The sequence below is a fragment of the Diorhabda sublineata genome, chromosome 2 (genome assembly GCF_026230105.1).
Source record: "Diorhabda sublineata isolate icDioSubl1.1 chromosome 2, icDioSubl1.1, whole genome shotgun sequence".
In the NCBI taxonomy this organism is placed as follows: Eukaryota; Metazoa; Arthropoda; class Insecta; order Coleoptera; family Chrysomelidae; genus Diorhabda; species Diorhabda sublineata.
The window spans coordinates 30,102,041-30,123,739 of NC_079475.1; the positions used below are offsets into that span (position 1 = coordinate 30,102,041).

The following is a 21,699-nucleotide window of genomic DNA, read 5'->3' on the forward strand; positions in this document are numbered from 1 at the left end:
GGGTATTGTTTCAATATTCCTATTACATTACATGGGGTTGAAATTAGCAACCATTGCTACAATTCGTATCAAAACATTTTTTAAGGATGAAGTTTTATGAAATAAAATTATAACTCTAAATAATTGTTTTGTTAAAAATATTTTTTATTTTTTATTTTTTTCACAAAACCAATATCTACAGAGAAAAAAAATAAACATTATAATTTATAATTTTTTCAATGAATTAACTGGTAAACAGTAAGGGTGTAAAATGTAATAAAATTCATAATAAATGCTGGAAATGATCACCTCTAGCTAAGATAAAAAACGTAGCCTACGTGTCTTGAATTGCGGTACACGTTTAGAAAAAAATAAAAAACTCAATTTTAGTCACCACATTTTAAGGGTTATATCTCGGAAAGGGGGAGGTCTGAGGAAATTTTGTTGTAGAAAAAACTCGATTTCATAAGAGCAATCACCTCCTGAATTTTGTCCCATGAATTCAGAAACACCCTCTATATACGTACGTACGTATATTAAGGCAAATTAAGGGCGAATAAGGTACAGAAAAACAAGGGCTTAAAAATGACAGCAATGCTTCAATGAGAGAAGCAATTAATAGCAGACAAGCAGATGAGATCCAAGAAAAGCTGAAGAAGGTAAATTATGAAAATTAAATGAGAAGATTGAAAAGAACAGAAAAGACAGACTGCCTATATACAATTGAATTTATACAAAAATAGATGACACTGACAATAATTTGAACTATGAGAAGATAAGATCTAATACCTAACAAACAAACTCAGGATACTTTATGTTTAATTACAAACATTTCTTCTATCTCTATAAAACCTGAACTCATCTTATCCTAGATCGATCATAATCATTTTCTCGAATGCCTGGATCATCTCAATATATATATAATCATAATTTATGTATGTGACTTACTATTTGAAAACAAATAGAAACCAAAAATGCGATAGCTTAGTATCAATCATTCTTCGACTTGTTCAGAGTTATCGAGCAATTATCGATAATTCTAATCTAGCATGCAATATTTGGGAAAGTGGAGTACTTAATATTCTCTGAAGGCATTACTCTATTTGTGTTTTCAAGAGAATAAAAAAAGTTAATGGATGTTTCTGCCATGAAAGAGAACAATTTACAATCGCGATGTTAACTCTACTGGAAAGTTGTAAGGTTTCTTTTTTTGGCAATTTATTATATTTTTGGATAATTTCTAAAGATTAGATTAGTTTACAAATAGCTCCTCTAAATTATGATATACGAGGTGTGATCTAGAAATACGAAGAAATCATTTACAAAAAGGTAACAGAATTCTAATTCAACAAACTATTACCTTTGACTGCCTTTCTCTTATTCCATCGTTGTAACCGACACCGGCACAGATATTTCTTAAAAACCTACCAAATGAATCAATTTTTTTATGTGAAAAAGTATGATTTAAATTACATTATCGTTATTATTATATTTGATTTATATCCATCTCCACAAAGGTTTTCAATTGTTGCCACAAGATCAACATTCCTATTGGAAGGCAATTTGATATATCGTGCTTTTAGTCAATGGGAAAGTACTTGTTGAATGAATGTTCTTATGTCAATGATAAATATCAATAAATGGTTATTTACACTACTGTATAAGAGATTAAAGTAACATTTACTAATCGCCAACTAATTTGCGCTCCAGCGGTAGCTGGCTATGAAGTTCGTGACTAGTAAATAATATTTTTTTCCTCTCGCAGAATTTATTCTTGGAATTTTATGGACTTGATTGGATAATTTTGGTTTTGACTAGTTTTTATAGCATCATAAACATTGTTAATTTATCAACAATCAAGGAACAGTTATGAAGCAACGATCAATACTTCAAGAAATTGTGCCAATCATAAGTCCTACTGCAGTTTCCTACGCTATTGGCGTACTTTCACGAAAAATCTGCTGTGTAAATCTCCATCAAGGTGTAATTATGCCATGCCGAAGTTCACCCTTTTTATAGAGTAAAACTTAGATATTTCCAAGTATCTATCCTAAGGGGTAAATACTATTTATAATGGCTTTCAAGACGCTAAATTGTTTAGTAATTTGGTGAGACAGGAAGTCTCTTAGCGACCATTCCACAAACGTTCCAGTACCCCCTTATGAAATTTGTTGATGAATTTGAAACAATGTATACACAATGTCAATAAAGAGGCTATTGCAGCAGGCTAAGACAATGGAACGGGTTTAAACTTGTTACTTCTTGTTTCAACACGGTTGATGTGATTTCGGGCAGCAGTTATCACGTCAGGACATGTAAAACGACATCAAAACTATCAGAGCGATCTGTTTTGTGTTTCTTCGAGTATGCAATTGAAGTGATTTGATTATTTCAATACGAATAAGGATTCATTGATAATTCTGATGTTGGAGACCAAGTGATTGTGGAACATGAAGACAGAAACATAAAAAAGATATTGCTCAGCAAGAGCAGGAGAAAGTTGCTACAGACCTCAACACTATTAGTGAATACCAGTGTTTATATTGTTGTAGGGTTTATATAATAAAGAATTAGAATTTATATTTGGAAACTCATCCAACACATTTTCGCCCGAATTCGCATCCATTGTAAGTATAGCCTAAATAATTCCTGCTATATAGAAAAAAATAACGTCCTCGGACATTGAAAAAATGGCTTCAGCATAACAAAATCATATACGAACACTAATATGTACGGACGGAATGCCTTAATGTGTGCTGTGTCCTTACTGTTGATAAAAAGAAAGGATTCTTGTCACAAGTTTGTCTGAAGAAATGAACTGCTGATTACGTGGTAATATTGAAGCAATCATTAAATAGAATGCACCTCGAGATCCAACGATGAGACTCATTTTCATTTAAATGGGTTCGTAAACCGACAAAATTGTTGTTATTGTACCGACAAAAATAAAAAATGAAGCATCAAAAACCACTGCATAGTCCGAAATTAACGGTATGGGCAACATTCTAAAGCAAAGGAATTATTGGCCCTTTCATCATCGAAGAATCACGAGGACGAAACATCACCGTTAACACTGACCGCTATTTTGCGATGTTAGAGGGATATTTGACTCCAGAACTTGCGAGATCAAGAATAGCGTATACGAGAACTTGGTTCCAACAAGACGGAGTGATCTGTCACACATCAAATGACTCTATGGCGGCTGTGAGGCAGATGTTTCCTGCAAGACTAATTTCCAAAAGATATCCCTTGGCACCCACGTAGCCCTGACTTGATGCCTCTTGATTTTTATTTATGGGGGCACCTCAAACATAAAGTCTACATAAACAATCCGAGAGACATCAGTCAGCTAAAGGAAAATATCCGCTAGGAAATGGCAGCAATCACCCGAGATTTATTGACAAGATTTTTCACAAATCTGCGTTTGCGTTTAGAGGAGTGCCGTCTTCGAGAGGACCGTTATTTAGATGATGTTATTTTTAAATAATAAACTTCATTTAATTACCTAATCATCAAAACTTTTATTTCAACAATACCTTATGTATATATTTTTTTAGCTTATACATAATAAATGCACGTTCTATTGCGCCACTCTATATGACAAAATATACCACCCAGTTGGGGAAATTAGCATTAAGATTCCCATAATTAAGAAGATTATGATCTAGATGATATAAATCGATGGAATGTAATACATTTAAGGGAAAATTGCAATATTTATTCAGTATCTTAATGAAAATTTTTTTCGAGTAGTTATGTACAAAATATTAATAGATATTTCATGAAAAAAATACTAAAATATAGTAATATCATTATCATGAATTTGCATTACATGCATTAGCGATAAGTCTACCCGAAGAGTTTATATCAAATTTATAAATCACATATTACTAGCACGCAATTTATTAAACGGTTCATAGCCGTACCATTTTGTAGTAGGGGCCCCGACAGGCTAAATTGGAGTTTACTGAGATTCATAAGGACGTAATGGATTTTAACTGATAGATGATACATAGAAATCCTATGGTTTACAATGTACAGTGGTTTAGAAATTAAGTTTTGCTGGGCAAGATTCAGGAGGTTAAAATTGAGTGTGTGTAATTATTTTCAACAAAATTGTGTTCTGTTCTAGTTATCATGAATTATATACAATCATAATAATTTGTATTAAAAACTACAAATATTAAAATGGAAAAGTATGTCTATACAATGTGTATTAATAGCCATTAAGTAAAAGCTTTATACATATGAAGAGCTTGCAAAGAATACTACTGATCTTCAGAGATCAACCCTAAAACAATTGTTGTGCAAAACTTTATAAAAATTGCATAAATTAAACATAAAGAGTGACTTTATGGTAGCATCAATTGATTATATAAACAATGTGAGCATCAAATTAAATGACAGATTTGTGGAAAATTACTTACCTACTATACTAATTAATGAAGATACTAAAACTAATAACAGGAAAGCCCAAGGAGGCGGATATTTGTGATGATATAAATGTAGTCGTCTTCGACCTAAAACAAAAGAAACATAATTATTTATATTGAGATCAGATACTTTATTTTAATTGAATGGCAACTGATATTCATGATTCTGGTTTACATAATTGTCGCTACATTAGTAAAATATATAGCACAACCCAGAAATAGATCAAAATTATTGTTAAACAGTGATGACATATAAATGTGATGAAATGAATCAGTGAAATTTTTAATGTATTTTTTCCGAGAAAAAGATGTTCTAAAATATTCGGTTTTCAACGAGAAAGCAACAAACAAGTGGAAATATTGGACTGATTGACGCCTCGTTGAAATAAATATGGTACAATAGCTAATAACTTCGTCTGCAGGTCTGATTCCAAATCAAAATTTGTGGTTGTTTTACTTCTGAATTTTTAATAACAGTTAATTATTGATATCAAATTAGCAGTTATAGGATTTTTTACAACTACGAGTTGTACTTCTTGAAGCGCAATACCCAGAATTGTTGAACTAAACTATTTACTTCATTGGAATTCATCCACGTTTCAAGATTTAAGAAGATTTAACATAAAAATAACAAAAATATACAATAGTAAGTAGGAACATTCAGTTGATGAGTAAACTTTTCCTGTAGTCCTCAAACGTTCGTGGTAAAGTTGGAACCCGAATCAAGCACGCGTATACGATTTTACATTGGTTAGTATGTGGTTGGGAATCCGTTTTGATTCGCAAACTGAGCTATTTACTAACTGCATTATTTAACTTTGACTAAGGAAATGATATATTTTAGAGAGTAACGCTGATTCATTTTTCTTTTGGAAGTTTAAGTTGAATATTGCAGAATGAAATTGATACAAAACTATTGGTTATGTTTTAGAATTGATTGGTTTTAGTTTGCAATTGGCACTTCAAGTATGATAAAATTGTGTACTACAATCAAGGAAAAAATAGAGCTTGGAAACAAAGGTTATTTTGCAAATCAAGCTCTGTTTAAGAACAAATTTATAGCAATGAAAACCGAGAAGAAAATAAATTAAAATTCGCGATGATGTATGGATATGATGACTATAATAAAAAGAGTAGAAAATAAAAATATCGGAACAAAAAATAATGATATACAAAGATAATTTTTCAAATGTGAAGTCTTTCGGCAACATCTTCTATTTGTAGGTGGAAAACTAAGTTCAAGATTGGTTTCTCATTTGTTAACTAACTAGGATTGTGCCAAATTAGATAGCAAAATCTTACAATGGACGTTGCAAGACCTATTTTAACATCGTGTTGATATAAATATGATTTTAAAACCAAAATGCAGTTTGGTGCTTTGGAGGTGAATTACTACCTATAAAAATTTAAAGCTCACGATATATTGGTGGAAAATTACAGCTGCGTTCCTCTCGAAAAGTGGTTTGGTGGATTGCACTGGAAAATCAAAGAACAGTGACTGCCGACTGGTATATTACAACACCCATAAACAAACAACGGCGCCGGCGTCCAAAAACAGGTTTGCGTGGAATGAAAATGCTCACATGCGATTTAACAGCGACAGTGACGTATTGACGGCATATGAAGAGGAAATTTCAAATAAGTTTTTAGTATTTGAGTATCTAAAAAGTTTGTAGCGGAAAGGGTAAAGAAACAATAAATAAAATTGCTCGGCCATATACGGACAAGAAGTAGAAAAGGGTTTAAGTATGACATAATACAGTAAAAGTTTGATATGAACAAGTAAAATTATATTAGAAAGGAGAGTGATGAAGGATCTATAGACCTATTAAGGTCTATAGGTCTATATAGGTCTATATAGATGAAGGTTGGGAAGATTTGGACACGTGCAAAAGATGGACATTGGACAACATAAGAACAAGACGACGACCGAAATCTATATGAATGGATAGTATGATAAGAGACCTAATTATAAGAGATGGAAAGATGTTTTTAACATTAAAACAGACTGAAGGCAATTTTGGGAGTTCCAAGGCCTATTGCAGTTTGTAATGCCATCAAATAAAGCATCGAGTTCACGATAGTTTCCAACAAATTATTTACTAAATAATACTCTACGAAATTTGTAGTATTTTCGACCTTTTGGTATCGATTTGATTGAAAAAATCTAATATCATTTAAAACAGGAACTTTCTAATTTTATTTTAACTGGTTACATTCTTTAAATTATTAACTGATCGTTTTCTTTATAAACCTGATTAAAGGGAAGAGAATACGCGCCTTGTTTGAAATCTGTGAAAATATACTGCGGTAAAGATAAAATGAACTTCAATCAAAGTACATGCATAGATTCTATATAGAACATAAACAAAAGCAATTAACACTAACTTTAAACGATTCAATTTATGCAGACTCGCCCGAGACTGCGAAAACTTTTCGATTTGATTGATATGAAAACAAATCGTTGTGAAGAGAATAAAAAGACGCTTTGGCACTCGCGATATCGACGCCTGGCGCCGATTCGATATTTTACAAGTATCAGTGGCGTACAATGTATCTAAAGAAATTATTTTCTTTCGCTTCTCCAAGCGGTTAGGTTAAAGTTATAGAGAAGCTTAGAAATTATTCCATTTAACGCTCTAGGAATCAAACAAAAAGTATTATATCATAAAGTATCATCTTTGTAAGATTTGTTAACTTTTTGGGATCTTCACGTTCATACATTGTTTAAAAAATAGGATATAATTCACAAATAATCCAAGAAACAAATTATTTGAATACACAATTTCGAGGCAGAGGAAGAATAACACAAAGAACCTTTTACAATTTAAAAGGAAAAAACTGTCATTACAGCTAAGGCTTCATTCTGAAGGCACTAAGCCCTACTTTGGCATCATAACTTCAACAACGAACTGAATGGAACGCTTAAGGATCAGATGGAATTTTTCTGGAGAAACATTCTAGGCCTAAGACAATCTAAAAGATTCATGATATTCACCTCGAATGAGTAGTGCTAATAACTTTCGAAGAAGAACAAAAAACATCCATGCTTGTTTTGGAAAAAGTATTTTGGAGATAGAACAATGAAATCAAGTCACGCACAAATATCTTTTTAGGTAAAAGCCACGACTCAATCTACAATTTAGAACTTCATATTATGGCATCTCGTCTCGATTTTGTTCCTGTTTTACAATACTTGTTTTGAATATTTTTATGGTACTAACGATATCGAAAAAGGAGAACTAACTGGTTAAGACACTCAAATGAGTTTTGCCTCAATTCAATGATATCGAAACCCTTTCTTGTTTCGAAGCAATATTATGAGAGTTACAGTTGGAAATGTTACTATCCTTGGACAAGAACTCCAATTTATATCAATTATTGATATCGTTAAGCTCCAGGATAACTAAATTTCGTTAGATTCATTCATCAGGCTTTGAAATTTAGTGAGGACTTATAATTGAGAAAGTAAATAAACTATTATTGAAACTAGTTACATTGGTGAATCCTTGAGTTTTTACCCCTATTCATACAAAAACCTTTCAATGCAGGTAAAAAACATTTTTATGGGAAGAAGTCCAGATTTTCACAACGTTCTTCTGTTGAAATTTACATTGAAAGATTAAGAGTGAATTCATTAAAATGTTTTCCAACATTGTATACACTCTATTGTATTTCGTAGCCAATCAGAAAGTATTGTTGTTTATCAAATATCCAGCGAGGATTTTCTGTATATATCTTACTGTAGATCTGAAGATGATATTAAAACGAAACCATCATCAACAGTTACCACCCAAATGGCCTACTTTTCCTTTTGTATCACATGTAATATTATCAAAAATAATATAATTTATGGAATGACTATTCTATTTACAAAGACGCTTATTATGTATCTCGTAACAGCCATTTTCATATAAAGTGCTCTGTAAGCACCAATAACAAATTTTTATTGGAGGCAGAATCCATTCTGTTTATTGATTGTATCCTTTATCTTTCAAAAATACCCAAAATGGTCTTCCAACTTCAATTCTTATCCTTCAGCAAACATGACAAAAAGTTTCAGTCGCTTCATAGGGATTGAACTAAGGGGTTCATTGACCCAAATATAGAAAATCTTACGCAGTGGAAGTTAAGATACGGAAACCCTTCTATAGTTTGTTTCGATCCTACATATACAAGGATATTTTCGGATTTGATTTTTGAAAGTTGGATGGTATTTTTATAAAAAATAATATAAATCGAAAGCTACTTTAAAACAAGTGAACTTATTTTTAAAATTATTTCATTGACTGTTCGCAATAAAAAAATTTATTTAGCTCAAATTACAAAAACATACAGATTGATGAAATGGTCAAGAACACAAATTTAATCAGTAGCTGCACATCTGCAATCAGGTATGACAATATATTTGCAAGTTAAATTTAATATATGTTGGAATAATACAAATTCATGTGAATATATGCATATACCAGCATAATATATATATAGAAATAAAATTAATAGTATAGAGGTATTTTTAATTCCCTTTAAAACAGCAAATTTTGAATTAACATTATCAGTGATCACCAATACGACTTACGTAAACATTAATTAACCGCAGATCTTCTGGCCTATGTCACCAGCATATGACTGAAACGAAACTATATAGAAAGTAATCGCTCTAGATACATTCAATGATTTTAGCAGGTATGCCAACCTATCAAATAAAAGAAAGCCCCCACTTATCTACGGACTTGGTATCTTTCTCAAAGATTGATTCAACCAGGTCGCCAACGATGGACACACTACAGGAGATTCTAAGGTTAACACTGGTGTTGCCTAGAGATGCATCTTGCCATCTACTCTCTTTCTCGTGTATAGCAACGATATACTTGACAAAATAACAAGTCGACCTATAGCTTCGCCATCGACAGTACAGTAGTGACGTCATTTAACTCAATCGCCCCAAAAAACCCTCAATCTTGTAGACAACAAAAGATTACTATCACAATACCAATCTTGAAAGCATACTGGATTAGAGCAAAAATAATCTAATTGAATTTGATGCAGTAGGTTGCTATTTTTACAAAGAAGGCTGGTAGTGCTTGGACATTCGGTTTTGAGGTTGGAAGCAAATGTTTTGGCTTAGTTATGTGGCCGAAATAGTTCGAGTCCCAAGTACACAACAAGCATCCAACATATTCCCACCTAGAGCAGTATTTGCAGGATCTATTTGACAGGCCGATGTTGCTCATTAACATTGGCTATATCTGAAGACGCCTAGAACTACTTCTTGTGAAGAAGTTTAAGCCATTGGAATCAGCAACCAAGGCACCTCTACAACTACCACAACTTACAAAAATTCAAATTTTTAATCCCATTGAAAACAAACTCGTGCGTATATATATATATATATATATATATATATATATATATATATATATATATATATATATATATTTTATAAATTCGGAACTATTGAAACTGTTTTCGTTCTTCTTTCATATTAATATAGGACATTAACATTAGCGTACATACAAAACTCTCTATATTTGTGATTTAACTTTTTGTAATTGATCTTTATGGTCAGTCTCTATGAAAAAAATGTCTGCCAAGCAAGAACCAGGGCATTTTGTTAGAATATGGAGTTTTGTTTCAATTTTATCTATAATTTTGTTCCAAGCACAACTGTAGAATCTTCTGAAGTCTGTTTGCTTAACAAGAAACACGCAATTTTGTCAATCATTACTACAATTGTCACGGAATTTTTGACGAATATTGTCAACAACAGCTGCGCTTAAAGCTGACGACTGATTATGTTTACGTAAAAGACTTTTTACATACCTCAAATCATTTCAATACCGATTGCAAACAATATTATGACGTATTTATTTTCTTGGTCCCGACTATTTATCATTCTAATTAATTTTGGTCAACGGTAATTTTCTCATGGATATTAATATTATTAATTTTCATGAAATCGTTTCATTTCGTACTGATGTTGGTTGTTTTATTCAATATTCGGGAATGGTAGGATGTCTTTTCCATAACAATTACTAATTTCATTGAAATTTTAGTTAAAAACCGTTTTTAAAAAAAAATCGATTGCCATGTTTTCGGAATAATTGGCAGAAGACTACTTAACGCATGAAGAATCATAACACGTTTTGTTTTAGAACACGTTGTATTTAAAGAACAGTTTGTGTCGTCCACTCAACCATACCTGACGATATTATGCGTATGACAGTTTCTTCTAAATATATTACAATTTTGTTTTAAATCACAGTACCCTTTTATTTTAAGCAAATACTCTAAGCTCAACGAATCTATCTATCTAGAGTCTATTATTATTATTCGGTTATCTAACTAAACAAAACCGTACGAAGAAATTCCGAATATTCTGAATTATTAGGAACATCCGCAGTTTGGCCTGTATCAATTCTGAAGTTTGGTACTATGTTGTCTTTGTAAAAACTCTAAAAAATGCGTTAAATCATATTGCTCGATTTGATTAGTTATAATATTTCAGTAGCTTCAACAATAATCGATTAGTTTCCGAGTTAAAAATAAATTTCTATTATTTTCGATTGCTCGAATGCTATTCGTTGCGATTATATAATGAAAGGGCCGACAGCAATGAATCAATTTTATATTAATATTAAACGTACATTCAATGTACTTAATTTGTGGAAAATTGTTATATGCCAATGAGCTTGAGCTATATTTGTAGTGCATCGCAGCGTTCTGGCTCGCATTTTTTAATTATGTGTATTTCTTAGCTTTAGGTATAGTTTGAGGGACTCAGATGATAGTAATTTAAATAACTTCTTACAAGTTGTTTTCTAGTTTTCCACAATCTTGCCTATCATTTCAAATATTTTAAATATTGGATTATCTTTTCTTTAGGCGCGCCCTTTTGTCTGTACCATCATTATAGCATCATCAAAAACCATATCTTTCAATGGGTCTATTTTTAGATTGAAATCTTAAGTTTCCCGGAAATATAATAAATCGTTTTCACAAATCCCTTGTTATAATTGTCACGTCATATTGAAAATCCAGTCTTTAAGTTTACCTAAAGTGTTCGTTCGAATGAATTCAGTTTTGCTTTTCATAAAATCCCAAAAATTGCGTCCTTACGCTTTTCTGCGTTATCAGTGTATTCAGAGTCGTTAAAGATTCAATTACTTCGCTTATTTTTTAACATGAAGCTAATCCGAGGCGATTAATTGCGACTTTAATATGTTATCTTACTTTTTGTGAAACTTCAAAAATTACTGAATTGACCGAAGAACCGAAGTGTTTGAACAAAGTCGTTAAGTGAATAATCACTTACATATAGGCCAAAACTAACATCAATTCGTAATTTCTGTTGGCTAATTTTATGAACTATAAAACGAGTACCGTACTATCAGAGATGTTTTTTTCCAATACGCATAGATAGATGTACATACATCTAGTTGAGATAAAATTATTGTAACACACCGCATAAGTGACTAACTGATTTGACTTGTGCCAGTGCAACAATATTTATTTAAACAGACTACTGTTTTTGTGATACTGGGCTTGTGAATACATATCGAGTCTCCAAAAATATAGTAATATATAGAAAGTTCTTTTAATGATTTTCACGAAATCATAAATCGATAATATGTATTTTTCTAATTATTTTTAAAGTTATCTCTTTAAAATCGTTACGAACCAACAGATTATTTAATAAAGTAGAGCAACTGTATTGTGCTTTTAACAATTTTGGTAAATATATCTAACAACTTTGCTTTTTTATATAATAGCATACATTTTAGATAAAGTTGAAATAATGTGGATAATATCTTTGATGAACTAAAACACTTTTGTAGAAAAATTGAGTAAAACTAATATATTCCACCTTTAATTTCAAACTCTTTCAAAAAAGCAAGCGACACTGTATTTAAAAAAAGAAGGATGAAAGAGGAAGTGTTTCCAAAATAGATGGTCTTCGATATCTATCTCGAAATTGCGTGGCGCAGAGAATATAAATGTTTGAAACGTGTTTTTTTTTATATTTTCAAAGTTTCTCCTGAACTTAAATATACAATAAAAAGATAAGTTCAGAATAGGTAGGTCTATATATAAATATTCAATTCTTCAAATTTTCAGACACGGATTAGTGAGACAGTTTTTAGGCTAAAGGATTGAGTAATTTTATACATATTTGATTCTTTTGACGATTTCATTATTATACCTTTAAAAAGGTTGAATAAATTGAAATTTAATGAAAGTATAAAAAATAGATAAGGTCATGTCGTATGTCTGTACGCACTAGCAAAAAAAATTGAAAGTTTAATACTCGTATTACTGCGACTATTTCCTTCGAAAAATTTAAGCCAACCAAAAAGCTGTAATATTTTATGTTTACCTAGCAACGATCAAATTTCAGCGATAATACTGCACTAGTGCAAATTATCGATAATTTGCACTAGTGCCAAATTTTCGTCTAGGATTAATAAACATCATTTGGTTTTAATTTTATATTTTAAGAAAAGGAACAATTATTGTTTATTTTAAATTAAATTTTTCTCAGGAAATAGTCTGCCAAAATGCCCTCTCGTGCATGTCAAATTGTCTCATAATTTCCTCTCGTGCGCATTCGCGCACTCGAGAAAATTAAATTATCGAAAATTTGACATGCACTCGGGACATTAATATTGAAAATTTTTTAGAAGAATAATTCGTGATAAGGACAGGAAAATATTTAGAATGATAGTTTTCATCCTGTGGATTTTCCTTGTTGAGATAATTCCAAAAGAGTATCAGAAATTGATTCATTGTTCGAGTTGAGTAAAGTAGCCACTTGCCTTTCAACAGTGATAACAGTCTGATATAGCCCATCAGAATAATATTGTAAAAATTATTCCAAATCAACAAAAATTCATTATAAGTACCCAGAATTACTTTAGAAGAATCTGTATCGCTAGGTTTACTAATAAAACGCCAGGTTTCAGAGGCTGTAGTTAATAAATTTTCATGGTAAATAAGGGGAACTGATTGAACAAGTTCTTGCACAATTTCTTTTACCGGATACTCATTGGTTCTGTCGAAGAGAAATGGTTCCATTAAGAATATCTGAATTTGGTACAAATATGATTGGTCGAACCAACCTGGACAATGAAAATTATTCATCTGAAACAGTTTGAGATCCTTCTATCTCCAACGAATGACCTACAATGATTTGATCAAAAATGCTTACCACAAGATTAAATAATTTGAAAGTAGGTATCCAAAGAGAAAATGGCAAAAATACTCAATCCGTACTTTGTTAGTGTGGTATTCTTATATCCAAATAGAGTTTTTATCAAACTAAAATCGGATGTTCCGTCGGTTATGATACCTTTCAAATAAAACGTTATACCTACCGGAACTAAAACGTAATCGGCAAAATTGTTTTTAAATTTTCTTGTTTCTATTCATAACATACTCCAAGATTCAGTTATGTGATGACAGTCATCTTCAGTTAATTCATGAATGAGGCATATTTGTAGTAGATAGATTTCGATTTTGTTGAAAATTGTTTCATACTGAAGACTTTCCTAGATAATTCTAAACTGTACAGTTTAGATCGTCTTATCTCGGTGCATTCCTAACGTGTCCTAAATCTTTATGCTGCTGATAGATTGAGAAATAAATTTAAGATCTGGATGAGTTCTATAATATAATGTACCTACCTCTTATCGAATCCGAAAATAAGAATATATGCATGATTTTTTCATGATGAATATAAAAAATATCCATAATATATTGGTAGAAAAAAATCAATCATAAAAAATATGTAGATTTTCAAAAGAAAATGAATGAAAATACAATAAATTTCGGATTAATGATTATATCTTCACCGTAAAAACCTTTTATAAGGTTTCCGGTTATCAAAAAATTGCTAAATTTCCACCTCCACTTACAGAATAAAGTAATGATGCTTAATGTATTTAGTATTCAATAATAAATAATAATTAGTATGAAGAAAACTGTTTTCGTTTTTGTATAAACATGGAGAACAAAGAAAAGCAGAGGAAAAGTTACGTAAAGATTATCTTAAAAATGGTCAGTCGCATGAAATGATTTGGAAGTGATTGTTTGCTTTTGAAAATGACATTCATTTACTTTGTGGTCTTCCTCTTAGAGATGGTCCAATAAAAGTACGTGAGGTAGCTACTGAATTAAATATTTCAACTGAACGGATATGCAACAATTTGCATGAAATCGAAAATGTGCAAGGAGGATGCCGGCAATAACGTTATCGCCACGGTGTTGTGTGATTTTTATTGATTATTAAGAAAAAGAGGAAACGATTACTGGTCAATATTTTACTGATATTCTAACACGTTTTGATGCCGTACTGCAGAAAAACTGCCTCACAGCCCTATTGAAATGAAGAAGTGATAACAGACATACACGAAACCATTATTTTCTGGATATTTTGAAAAAATTAGAAACTTGCTGGTGTAAACAGAAAAAAAAATAATAATAACAATACAATTTTTCCTTAAAACACCCACGTAAAAGTTGATTAGTAATATTTACATTACATAGACGTCAATAAGGTTAGAACCTGTATGAAACAATTTGGAGAATGTACGAATTATCGGTAATGACATTGTAAGTATGTTAAGACTATTCATTATCTTTTTCCAAACCCGTTAATTAAACATTCACACCAATTCAAAGATGTGTCAGAATAGTTGATAAGATAATGTTGAAAAATTACGTTAGATTATTTTATTATATCAACATTGACGTTGAACGAGATGTACGAGGATGATCCCAGAAGTACCTGGCCCCACAGAAAACAAAAAACATAAAAATTTTAAGAAAAAAAAATATATATTTATTTTTCAACGTAATCTCCTTTTAGGTCCATACACTTTTCTCAGCGATGTTCAATAAGTTCGGCAGCCAGTCAAGCTCCTCAAAACAGCCATTAACTGCCGACGTCACTTCTTCATTGTTGAAAAACCTTTCACCACCGAGCCATTTGTTCTAGTCTGGAAATAATAGTACATGAGGTAGCAATTCAGTTTTTAATTAATTAAATTTGGCCATTGCAATAACGGATGTGTGAGCTGGTGCATCGTCTTGACTAAACAACACTTTCTTCTAACCAAAATGCGGCCGTTTTTGCTTGATTTTTCGCTCAAACTTTCCAATGAGTTCGCATAATACTTGCCATTGATAGTTTTTCCTATTTCAAGATTTGGTCGACCACTGCGATGCTGGTCTTCGCAGGTCGTACTCGGCTACCCAATATTTTATTGTTGATAACGAAGGAGCAGTCTCACCCACAGTAGAATCTAGTTTAGATTTTATATTTATTGGGCTAAGACCTTTCAAATAAAAGTATTGTAATACGTAACGATGACCAATTTTTTCCATGTTTACAAATTCACTGAAAACTTTCACTAAAACAAATACTAAACAAAGTGGCGTCTACAAACTATTTTTTTCTTGAATTTTATAGTGGTAGTATCATTGTGTAGTAATTCTATTAATTCTTTAAGGACCAAATGATTTTACCGTGCTCAGTGGCGTTCTATTTTTAAAGTAAATAAGTTATTTTGTGATCTATAATAATTTTTTCTATTTTGATTATTGAAGATTTCCAAAAATCACTTCGCAAATAAAAAAAATGTTTTTCGTCCACTACCCATTAAGATATTGAATAAAATAACCGTTTGACTTTACTTTACTTTATTTGTTTAAGAAAAATATTTTGGTATCTATTTCAATTGCCATGCAATCTGTAAGCAAGTAATGCTTCCTTATATCATACATCATTATATCATATAAGTCAAATTTATTCAAGTATGCATTAACAATGCCTTACTAACTTCTAATTTTCGGGAATATATATGGTCGTGCAAAATGAACGGCACACCGAATTTATGGCTTAATTACGACTTTTATAGAAAATTGTTTCAAACAAAATTCTCTGTATATTTCCCATAGTATCTAGTGGTATTTGCAGAATTTCTGTTCATGTCCCATTTTTCTAGATAACACGTCATCAAGTAATATTTTGAAAAAATCACACTGTATTCAGAATCATTAATTAGAAATCAACAGTTACATACAATAGATGTTCAAAGTGAAAACCTTCGGTTAATCTCTTAACAAATAATAGTAGCGAATCATTTCAGACGTAAATCCTATATAAACTATAGGCTTCGAGTTGCCCTGGAAAAAAATAGAGTAGAGATAAATCCGGTGACCTTACCGGCCACTTAATATAAATTCTTCGGCCCACAAAATGTGATTCATGAATGTATTAATCGATCAATTTCATTCATAATTACATAGCAACGCTATAATGTTTTGACAGGATCATCTTTATTTAATGCTTGGTGTAATTACACTTTATAAGAATGAAATGTATTTTATCGTTATCTATTGTTTTGATATTGAATTGTTAGGTTCTTCCTGTGCACTTATAATTTACATGTTCATTATTTCATTTATAGCTGTTCTTTTTCGTCCAAAAACGGAAATATTTTTTATGCTGCAAGTTATTCCCTCACTTTTTGAGACACCAAAGACTTGAAAATATGAGAAATTCTGTCAATATATGGATTTTTGAACAAATCGACAGCTTTTTGTAACGATTGCTTCGTACCTCCAAAAGTAACAATTATCAATAAAGTAATACATACATTCAGGTTCTCTCTTAATTCTAGCATGATTAATAATATATTAATTTCATTTAAATGTCATTACTTTTGTGTTTAATGGATATGTCAAGGGATTAATGAAGATACTTCTTTGGTGATTTGCTTTACGTGAATTTGTTTGATAATCCTGGACGATTTGGATGGATTATTTCAATTATTTCATCAAAAAATGTCAATCTTCAAATACTACTGAATGATTAATAGCATATTAACTTAATTGATTCATAGCAATATAACTTTTATTTTAAACTTTAATCCACAATCGATATAAGTAATGGGAGTAATTTATAATGGATAACCTGGTACATTTAGCTCGAAACAACAACAAAATATAGGTTATATATATTCTCTTTAGAATAAAACACTATAATTTCCATTCGTGATTGTTTGGTCAAGTTACGACCAAATTCATCTAGCTCTATATTTCAATTTCTCGACTCATCCATCAGTATTTTGTCTTTAATATTTATATTAAATTGCAGCAACAAATCTATCATTTCCTTCAATTCGATCAACTTGTTGCTTCTTCGTACATTTGTCTGACTATTCGTAAAAAAGTTCATTACTTTCAGTTAACTGGAATAATTATATCTACAGCTAATATTAAGTCAAAGATACGAAAAATATGAATCTGGAGCGTTTATTTGTTATTAAAAATAAATAATTACTCAATAATAATAAATCGAATGAAATCAGCTTTGATTTTTTTATTTAATTCTAGTTTAGGGATTTGAGGGATTTGGCATGTAATTCTATTTCCATAACATTCTATCTTTTGTTTGATTATTCATTTGTTTTTCTAGGTCCTCATTTTTACCTACTATTCTAGATTCGACCTTTGTTTTTGGTGTTCTGTTTTCGGGCATTCGGTATTTGTGTTCATACCATCTCTATTGTGCATCATATATTTTATTCCTAACTGGTTTTACTTTAGTTTTCCTCTTTACGCTTCATTTTTTATTCTATCTTTTTTTATTTTATATTCTCCCGATGAATCTCATTTTCATTGTACTCGTAAGAATCATTTGATGTCTCACAGCTGTACAGCATAGTATCCCTGTATACTTTTATCACAATTTTTATTTTCATATTTTTTTCCTACTTCTTTAGTCAGAATATAATGCTTCCATTGCATGAAATAATTTATCAACTTTTCCTAGTGTTCCTTCTATTTTTTTGGTTTCAATCTACCAATAATTTCTATTATTGCTCCTAGACATTGAACTTATACTCTCTTGCTGTTTGTTTTAATTGTTTTTAGTTTTATATTCATTTTTTCATCAGATTATGTTGTTAATCTTCTGCCGATTTCGCTAATAATACGTTTGGTTCCATCCTCCAAAAACTTATATTCAATTGAATCATCAGACTCTGCCATTTTTATTATTCTGTATATTATGATTGAGAACAGTAGTAATCGGAATGACTGTGTGTCAATGTTAACACCTTTGGAAATGATAAACGTACCAAATTCAACTTTAAAAAGTGAATTCACGAAAAATTTATTATTCTGTTACAACAAAATGGTGTCGCAAATGATAAGAATGTATTGACAAATATCTCAAAAAATTTCTACGTTATAACTGATATTCATGTTTATTTATTTTGTTTAATTGATTTTAAATTGATACTTTTATATTTTCTCATCAATTTTAAATAATTCATATTTCGAGCAAAACCATTACTTAACGCACTCAGGCAGATATATAAAAATAACATTAAAAATAGTGTTTTGAAATAATAAATTCATTTAGTTTTATGTTTATTTCAATTACTTAAAGTTTATATAATACGTGAGCCAGAAGCCAATTTTTAATTGATCAGGTGCAGCGTATTTTCATCAAATAATAATCTCTTGTAAGTTGTTCGAAATGTTTCATTTGAAATCAACTACACTTGTTCATTTCTTCAAATATGCGAATGACTATTCAAAATCATTTTAACTTCGTCTATATGGAAACGTTCATGAAATTAAACGATATAAACATTAAGCTACTTTGAAAGGAACACATACATACAAATAACTGATTTGAGATTGGCACTAGGACCTATTCGAACAAGTCTTTATTAATCACTATACTATGAAGCTGGAGTTGAACCATTAGTCTATAGAAGGAAACATTTAATGTCCAACTAGTATTTTATGATGATGATGAACAAAATTTCACTGTGAATAACAACCATAAAAATATAGATTCTGGAAATATGTACCAATTGCCTTCAATACCGTAAAACTGGCAACCTCAAGGTAATTATATAATTAGAAATATAAGGTACGTCTACAAAGTAAGTTTCGTTTGATTGTATAAAAAATGTATACGAATACAGAAAAAATATTTATTGGACAAAAATCTACAACTGTTGAATCAATTTTATATATAGCTTCCGAAATATTATAGACATTTGTTATAGCGCAGCACAAGTTTTTGTATGCCTTCCTCATAGAGGAAAAAAGCAACACCTTCTGATAATTATCCTCGGCGCTTGTTCTGTATTGCGCAGAGCAATTTTTTAATGGTCTCGCAGTAAACATGCACATCCATTGTTTGGTTTCGTGGTAAGAAATCAATCGGCAGAATTTTTGTCCAAAAAAGCGGTGAATATGAAAGTTCGAGGTATTTAGATATACTTAGGCAACTTTTATTGGAAACGAAGTGTGTCTGCATTCCATTGAATCGGGTATAGTTTTTGGAGTGTCGTGAGATATCCACCTTTCATCCGTCGTGATTATACAAGAAAGCAAATTATCATTTCATTGTTCAGTAAGAATTTAGCGGCAGTTCCATAGCATTAATTGTAAACTTACAGTGTTGCTTAAGCTTCTCTTCAATTGCGTAAACCAGTTCATAACTAACAACAGACGAGCGTCTCGTATGACCCATCTTTTAACCATTGAATTCTTCATAGCATTTTGTCTGTAAGCCTTGCTAATTATAAATAAATTTAGAAAACGAATCACAGATTTGATTTCACAAACGTCGGAATTTTTCATTAAGCATAAAGACACGCTACAAAGAACATGTCGGTAGCAGCTATCTGAAAATGGCGTACATCCCTTCTGCTAAGTCATAATAATTGCCGTGCATGCTCGGAACTGCGATCACAGCATTGCGCTTGATGAAAATAGAAACGGAGCTCACTTTGTGGATGTACCTTGTATAACAAAAACATTACAAATCGCCGGCTTTAAAACTGAACAACGTGAAAGATATACGATCACCATTGGATAACAAACCTATCGATAGGATTCGAAAATTTCATCAATATATATTTTTCAGACATGACCGCATTTCTTCAGGCTTTAGAGTATATTGTGGTTTTGCAAATATTTAATAAAAACTAAGTTAAATCCTAAATAGCTCCAGTTATACCCCAAATTAAAAGAATGCAGAGTTAAGAGAGAAATAAATTACCTTTCAACTAAAGTGTCGATCAACCCGACTTGCAATTTAAAACAAATTTTGGGATGATGCGAGACTGCAGTGGGTTGCATATCATATATAAATTTTTTATAAAAATTCATCCGCCTTCTTATAAAAGTTTATGTGCGTTTTTTCATATTTTAATTGTGTTTTAACCATCTAGGCCGAAGTAATGGTGAATATTTATTCGTCAATCAAGAGTTCATGCTAAATTTATGTGGCTAACAATTATTTGGTACTTTATTAGAACATGAAAAAACCGAGTGAGACTTATAGAACGGCCAATTATGCAATAAATATACCTTGTTAAGTAACGTCGGAGTATTTTAATAATACCCTAAGCCGGTAGTGTTTCGATAATCTTATTGATTAAAAGTACATTTACGTTTACGTAATAATCTGTAAAAAATTAAGTGGGTTTTGGCAGTGTCTCAGCTTAGTTTTCAACTAATATAAGTATAGTTATTAAATTATTATATTTTATTAACATAACAAGATATTAAATTTTGAACAAAAGATGAAGCAAAAGAATTTTCCATAAAAAAAAATTTGTAAATTGGGGTGGGAGGTACTGCCTCACCCACCATACCCGTCCGATATCACACTTTTCTCAAACTGAATTTATTCCTACTTATATCTATCATGAAATTTGTTGCTAAGTTTAGAAAATTTGTTGGGATTTTTTATAAAGTATCACAAATACAAGATTTAGACAAATTCACTGCAAATTCTTTCGTATTTAAAATGAATTTTATAATTAAAAATCAGAATATTTCATATATTTTTTTACTTATTAGTATTTTTCCCTCACTGGATTACAAACAAAATTTTTTCTATTCAAGCATTGGAAATGAAAATGTTTAGGGCACATCACAGTATCCAAAGAAAGTGAGCGTTGCAACTATAAACATGTGACGCTGTCTACATAGCGCAAACATCTCAGTATTTAGAAAATAGACTAAGAGGTCATCAATACGATAAAAAAAATAGAACTGCATTAACGAACCATGAAATATCAAAAAAACATAAATTCAATTATAAAGAGTAAAAAGTTCTGGAAACGGAATCTAATATACAAAAAGAGAATTTTTAGAAATGGAAGAACGAAAAAGCTATTTTGTAAATTCTAATAAATTTAACATATTTGAGATGTGGAAACCAAGGAAAAATCAATTTTTCTTATTGGAA

General features: G+C 30.9%; 1 protein-coding gene across 4 annotated transcripts in view; it reads right to left on the reverse strand.

Moving 5' to 3' along the window:
* Nucleotides 1-21,699, reverse strand: part of LOC130452825 (protein spitz-like) — a 486,395-nt gene that overhangs the window by 126,059 nt on the left and 338,637 nt on the right. For all 4 annotated transcript variants that reach the window (XM_056792290.1, XM_056792291.1, XM_056792289.1 and 1 more), the window contains one exon: nt 4,407-4,499. In XM_056792290.1, the coding sequence (XP_056648268.1) occupies nt 4,407-4,499 (93 nt within the window). The remainder of the gene's footprint in view (nt 1-4,406; nt 4,500-21,699) is intronic.